Source organism: Mixophyes fleayi, chromosome 2 (genome assembly GCF_038048845.1).
Source record: "Mixophyes fleayi isolate aMixFle1 chromosome 2, aMixFle1.hap1, whole genome shotgun sequence".
In the NCBI taxonomy this organism is placed as follows: domain Eukaryota; kingdom Metazoa; phylum Chordata; class Amphibia; order Anura; family Limnodynastidae; genus Mixophyes; species Mixophyes fleayi.
Genome location: NC_134403.1, coordinates 296,592,852 through 296,600,285, shown reverse-complemented (window position 1 = coordinate 296,600,285; position 7,434 = coordinate 296,592,852). Strand labels below are relative to the sequence as shown.

Genomic DNA, 7,434 nt, shown 5'->3' with positions numbered 1-7,434 from the left:
CTGCATAAAAATAGGATGGATGGTTTGTTATGTGCATGTTTTCCAGGACACATACTGGGGAACATTCTTGTGACAGTAGTTGTGGATTCAGCAAGATGCATACTTTGGGCCTGGTTCATTAAGGAAAGTAAAGCAAATAATGAGTAACTTTGAACCTTGGCAAAACCATGTTGCAATGCAAGGGATGCAAATGAGTTTATTATTTTGCACATAAGTAGAATACTGGCTGTTTTTCCATGTAGGACGCAAATACTTAATAGCTTTATTTTTACACTGACATTAAAAGGTGCAGGGCCATCTTAACAACATTATGGGCCCCGGCAAAGCAGTGCACCGGGGCCCCTAAATAAATATATAAATATATATATATATATATATATATATATATATATATATATATATATGTATAGAGATACAGATATAGATATAGATATATAGAGGTAGAGATAGATAGATGTACTTGCTCAGTGACCCTTGAAGGTTTTTTTTGCAGGTTTTTTTTTTTCAGGATTATTTATTCTAGTTAAGAGCCCTGCCTATGGGGCCCCCTTGCTCGTGGGGCCCCCGGGCACCTGCCCATCGTGCCCAATGAAAAAGATGGCCCTGAAAAGGTGATGTAGGACATGCTCTAACCCAATTATAAATCTGTCCTCACGTTTCAAATTTATTTACTCCTCCAACGCAACATGGTTTTGCCAGTGTGCAAAGTTACTTTTTTTTTTTTTGCTTGCCTTAATGAATCAGGCCCTTTTACTTCAATTACATTATGATTTGAACTTGAGGGGAAAAAAATTCAGGAAATTGTTTTTAAAATAAAACTTTGATTTAATATACATGTTTTCTTTCAAATACAAAATAGTAAAAGAAACAGTTGTAAAACTAAATTGTTTACAGACAAACCCTACATTGCATTATGCAAAACAAGTCCACACCTGTGATATTCCTTATTTCTTGTGAGCAGCAAGAAACCGGATACTATGATTCCTGGAGAGTAGGAAAGTTACTGAAAACAATGCTGGTCAGTGACTTTGCGCCAAAGGTCATTTGCGTTTTCTTCGGGACCCAGGTACTTTGTATATTGCAACCAGTACACTTGTTGAAGACAAGAATATATACAGGAAATATTTGATCGCATTGATGTCTTTAGCATTGGTTTGGAATTCAATAAACATGAATTTTTTTTTTCAATATCCCAGAAGCACTTGCTTTATTGTACTTTTCAGTAAAGTTGTCCATAAAACAAGCGAAATCATTGCATCTTTCAGTTTTTGTGATTATTATGTTTATGATTTTCAAAGTCCTTTTATGAGTTGTGGGTCTGTGACACAACAACATGTTGTTTCTCAGTAGAACAGTATTCCAGATGTGAATTGATAAACAACCATTTTCCACGGCCACACTATTTCCTGTGTGTGATCCTGTGTTTGCGGAACACGGAAATCGCTGGTATTCCGTTAGGTAATTGTCTTATCTTTGATACATTACAAATAATGTACGTTGTAAAAAAAAAATGCTTTTTGCTTACAGTGATGACTGGAACATTGTCACAGACTAATGTGTAGAGACTATGAGATGCCAAGAAATAAAATTCCTTTAATATAAATATAACTCAGAGGTGTATTCTTACATGGATAATAGCAGATGAACAAATAAAAACTTATAACATGATTGAATGGTATGCTATAAAAACGGGATACATCCTGTTCATGGGCTCTCTTTAATAGTGGCAATATAAATAAGGCAAAATTAGTACTTCTCAGAACCTTCAGAGTCAGCCGGTAAGAATTCTGAAGCAGTTACCCTTTAACCTAAAACTGATCTGTTAACAAAGTGCATTAAATTGCTCTTTCCACAGACACTCAAAAATGATTTACTACAATTGAGGCACCAATATCAGAAAGCCAGGTTTCATTCCATCCTTGTTTCAAATAATAAAAGCCTATAAAAATGTCTAATATTGAATAAAGACTCCCTTTTTTAATATAAAGTTTTTGTTTTTTTAAAGTATTTTTAAGCCATTCTAGTATTCCCAAATTAATAATTTACACATTTTAGTAAACACACTGGAATGTGCCCAGTAAAGTCAGCTTAACAGGTACATTTAATTTATGATGCACATAAAATTATTTTCCTTTCATTTTTTTGCATTTGAACCCGATACTGACATTTTCAAATATAACAATAACAGCTAAAATATGCAAGGTCCATTATTTTGAATGGATTTATAGCGCATTGATAGTGAGCACAGTGCATGAACAATCAAACCTGACTCAAAGATAAAACATTTAAAAAGAATTCCAATAGTGTTACTTCACCGGAAGTCATATTGATTGGTCTGTCATTCATAATGCATCTGACTCGGTTACCAATTGTTCTGATTAGACTTGTGTGAGATCGTAACACATTCTGCACGAGGCCCATGTTACATAAATACTACCAGAGGTCGAAGTGGAAGTTTAGAAGTGGTGGTATGGAAAATGTAAGTGAATGGACATAGTTTTACAATGGAGGCAGTAGGAGAAGTGGTGGTATTGTATACAACCGTTTACCAGCCCACTTTGACCACTGCATACTACTGTACATTAGCTAGGTGTGATGTGCTTAAGTAGATCAAGGGTCCTGTTAGAGGTTTGAGCTTTGTTCAAAATGTTTCTTAGGGTGAGCGGTAGATTGCACTGTTCATTCAGTGTACATTACATTAGAGTAGGGGAGGAGGCAGCTCTCACTGAAATACAAATTTCTTTGTGCAGAAGACAATAAATATTTTAAATGACTGCAAAACCTTTATTTCAGCACCAGATCAGTTTAGGTAATTGCTTCCATTGTTTAGAACATTTTAATCTGCAGGAAGCTACAAAAAAGGCAATATCTTAAGCCTTTTTACCAGCTAATTTTGTAATCAGCAGTAATAGAGTATTTAATGAATTTATGTAAAATGTTAAATGAATGCTAAATCCACTAATGGGCTGATCTTGCTGTCCTTGTGAGTGCCAAGAAACAGGATCAATGTGCATGTTGGCCACACATGTACTGCAAGCGCCTGTATCCCCTCTGGCATCACTGTAGATGGTTAATGTCGATCAAACCGCTTATCAACTTGGTTCACAATGAAGATGACATGAGGAGAATTAACTCTGAAGTCTGGCTCTAGAATTTCTAGATTGAGCTACCATGAAATATCGTTATTTAGTATATGCTCTGCCTACTAACACAACAGGACTTACCGGCCCATTTTAGTTACCTCTAATAGATGGATTTGTCATTTGGAATGAGATCCTCAAACTCATATAGTAAAAATGGAGCATATAAGCAGTGGTGTAGCTCAAAGCTCCTGGGCCTCGATGCAAAACCTGAGCCGTGCCCCTGGACATGTGGAAGCAGCAGCGCAGTCCATTTAGTAGTAGTTACTGGAAACTTTCTTGTTGTGATTGCTATGCAGCAATGGCATCTCACTGCGTTCCTAACTTAAAAAGCCTCCTATATCTTCTAAACAGGCGTTGCTGGTGCTTCTGTAGTTGCAAATAGAAAGAATCAAGCTGTCCTCAACTGGCTTAGCATATTGCAGTCACAGCAGGGCCATTTGTTTGCAATCACTGCTATGCCACTGCATATAAGGTGGCTTCATTCTGACAGTCATTTTAAAGGGAGCCGGGAAACTAAGTGAAATATAGAAGTAGATCACACCTGTATATAAAATGTACCTCATTCTAACAATGTATTAGTCTAAAGCTTGTCTTGCACAGGCCTGACCTGACCATGCACTAAAATCATACAAATTAATCAGAATCAGCGAACACTACAACCACAGCTCCTGATGAAGAAAAGAAAGGACTTATTCTACATTTAGGGTAACGCATTTTCCGGCTCCATTACTCAACTAATAGTAATTTGCTTACAACATGTAGCACATGTTTTAAATTACTTATTTAACATCTAATTTCATAATTTTGTTTCCATAACAGATGGAAACACACGGCTGGCTCATTTAACAAAATAAGGATGGATGTTTAACTTTTAGTTTCTTAAAACGCATCAAATATTATTTTTAATACATGCTGTAAAATGTAGGTGTCTATTTTTTTTTTTAAATAGAGATGAGTAACATTCCAAACAAACTTCTAAATAGTTTTTCTAAATAAAACAATCAAATGGCAGAAAACCCTTGGATCATTTGTGGCTGCATTGCACCCAGATTTGTGGGATTTTATGAATGAGCAATAGAAACACGTCCACTAAGAACTGCAGGTAATACGTTCTAATACGCCATTCCTTTGTGAGCACCTTACGCAGGATGGATGGACCAATAGGTAAGTCAATGTGCAAAACAGAAAAAAGTCTAATCAATATCCATAAATAATTGATAAAACATTCCTGTAACTGAATTTAAATCAGAGAAAGTAAAATCTTAGTATATTTGACTTCTGGAGGAAAATGCAGCCAACTGCATGTATGGTGGCAGGAATCACTGCATCTGCTCCAAGCAGTCCAGGTGGTCAGGTATAGGTAGGCCTGTCAATATTGTCAAACACCTGTTCCACACGGTGAGGGTCGGACAGACAGGTTGTGCAAAAGCAATGTCAAAAGTGTAAAAGTGAATGGAGTTCAAAGCGTCATAAAATGACAGAGAACCGTTATCGTAGTCTAGCAAAATCCCAATGCGGCGGAGATGTGGAGAAGGCTCAATTGGAATCTCCTTACTGTTATGTCGTACTACCCAGTTGTTGTTACAGCGGCAAAACACCCAGGAGGCAGAATTCTTTCCTATCCACTCATGCTTCGGTGCAGACTTGTAGGCAATGCCAATTGCATACCTTCAAATAATAATACAAAATAAACAATTACTTACAGACTGTTCTTGAAACCCTTGACATTATGCAAATCATTTTATTGCAGATGTATCCTATAATTCTAACACATTAAATTCTGTGTATTATTAAATAATAATGTATTAAATTATGTGCTATTTCATGGAAACATTTCTATAATAAATACAATCCATAGGATACAAGAATCAATCTTTTTCTATTGCTGAACATTGTTACCACTACCCCAAAGCCTTGTTTTCTAAAAGACAATAAAGGCAAATTACCTAGTTTTTTTTTTTTATGGAGAATGTTAAAAACTTCAATTTCCTCTAAATATCGATATATAGTTATGTAAAATACATAAGGGAAACACGGGCCTCTTTGTGTTACTGAACAAATATTATTCCTGGTTCATTATTGTATAGGCATCTAATAAAAAAAGAAAGAAAAGCCACTACATATAAGCTCAGAGACTGATCCTTAATACGTACCAGGTGCTTCCACTTATAACCACTTCCCAGTAATGGCGGCCACTGTCAAGAAACACATTGCCAGCTACACCATAACTTCCTTGGCTTGTAAAACGCTCTGGTGTGTGGCTCTTTTTCGAAGAGGTTTCATCTCTTTCTACAGTTAAGTTGTCATGCGAAACCTTAAGCTTCCGGTGTGCAGATTTTGGGTCTAGTTTAAATGGTTGACCTGAGGAAACAAAACGGAAATTTAATCCAAAATAAAAATTTACTTTTTGCTTTTAGAGAAAATATATTGATCCCGGAAATTGCAGCATGTGTAAAATACAACACTGTCACTGCCAGCACTAGATATAAAGTATGGTTAGTGGCATTGTGGGAACATGTGGTGTCATTGATGCAGATCTAAGCTGACGGTCATGTTGCGCAGCTGTGTACCACAGAGGTTGAATACAGTTCACACTGCTTTGTTACACAATAAAAATGGCCAATATCTTGTTAAATGTCATAACGACCCAAACTATTGCTCTTCATTATTTTAATACAAAAGCAAAATCATAAAATATATTTACTTTCTTTTCAACTTTATTTAGTACATTAGTTATTTAGCATTCTACCACTTAGCAAACTGTGCCTCTCAACAATGATAAGTGTAATCATTGGAAACATTTATTTATAAATTGTAACTGTACACTAGAGGGGTAATGGTAGACAAACTACACACAGCGATTCATTGAAACAAGAGAGAAGTGGCTTAGGCAAAGGAGCTTAAAATCAATATATGGCAATTCCAACTCAAATGTAATAAATACAAATATTTAGAGAAAAATGGGGAAGTCCACACTTGGTCTATACATTGGATACATATATAAGGGCAACAGAAATAAATACAATCTGCCTGTACTGCCCAGCACTTATACATGGTACAAAATTGCAGAAAAATATTATCATCATTTATTTAGAAAAGAGTCAACAAATTATGCAGCACCGCACATTAAAGGGGATCATATTAAAAAATAAATTACATAAACTGTCATGAAACAAGGTAAAGATGGCCTTGTCCAAATGACCTCACAATCTAAGGTATGTGGGGAACAATGAAGGTAGCAGAGTGTATTACGTATTTATTGTTTATAGAATTAAGCGTTCATTTACCAAGATTTAAGGACATTTTCTGCTTTCTCCCCTTTTACAGAATGTCCCTACAGGGTATAGTTTACTTTGACAAGCAAGAAAAAAACAAACATGGTAATGGATTTGCACAGAAGTCAATGCACTGCTAGAAGAACATGTAGAGATACCAAAGTTATAGCCTGCAGGATGTGACTGCCGCTATCTGCATCATATTCACACATACCAGGCACCCATGTGCCCTATTATCTAGGACACAGCACCTGGAAACTTTTTAAATGAGTCTGCAGTCAATATGTGTCAGGGATCTGGGCAACTCGTGCAAACAATTCACTGACACATGAATTTAGTGACGACAAGCTTTCAAAACGTTATGTCGATGGGCCCTAATTTTATATATACTAAATAATAGAAAACACAAAATGTGTTCTTTGTCTTTGACAATATAATCTATTACATGTGCTATACAAGAATACACAGTTGTAAAAGCATTGGTATGCTGGCCAACTCATCGTTATACCTACAATGGAGCTGCTACTACAGAATGTGTGGTTCCAAAACAACTCCAATGCCCAATAATCTTCTTAAAACACATATGATCATTATAGCACATGTTGGCAACCTCCAAACTCATTGTCATCTTCCAAATGCATTAACAGGTCTCAATGATACCATAAAGGAAATGGCTGATTCAGTACTAATGCAGAACTGCCAGACCCCAATGGATGTGACCAACTTACGTGTGTGGCCAAATTGGATGCCAATGCTTGGACTAAGGATCCTCTAGTGTGTAGCCAGTCTTACACTCACTTAATAGAAAGTATTTTGAAAGCTTGCTGAAATCTCCTCTACCTGGTGTCTACATGTGTTCATCTGCTGTGATTTCTTTGTGTTTGCAAAAATGAAATTGCTATCGCCATGCAGTAACTTGAGAATAAGATGTATAAGCTAATGTGTTTATAGCAACAAAAATGACAAATGCATTAAATGATGTCAAGATATATAGGTGTAAAGAGCGCTGCCGCTGT

The 7,434-nt window shown here is 36.1% G+C and overlaps 1 protein-coding gene across 2 annotated transcripts in view; it reads right to left on the bottom strand.

Moving 5' to 3' along the window:
• Positions 1-807: 807 nt before the first annotated feature.
• The window catches only part of MID1 (midline 1), a 251,374-nt gene continuing 244,747 nt past the window's right edge, over positions 808-7,434 (bottom strand). For both annotated transcript variants that reach the window (XM_075196451.1, XM_075196452.1), the window contains 2 exons: positions 5,297-5,504; positions 808-4,811 (listed from right to left, as the gene is read on the bottom strand). In XM_075196451.1, the coding sequence (XP_075052552.1) occupies positions 4,463-4,811; positions 5,297-5,504 (557 nt within the window). In that variant the 3' untranslated portion in view covers positions 808-4,462. The remainder of the gene's footprint in view (positions 4,812-5,296; positions 5,505-7,434) is intronic.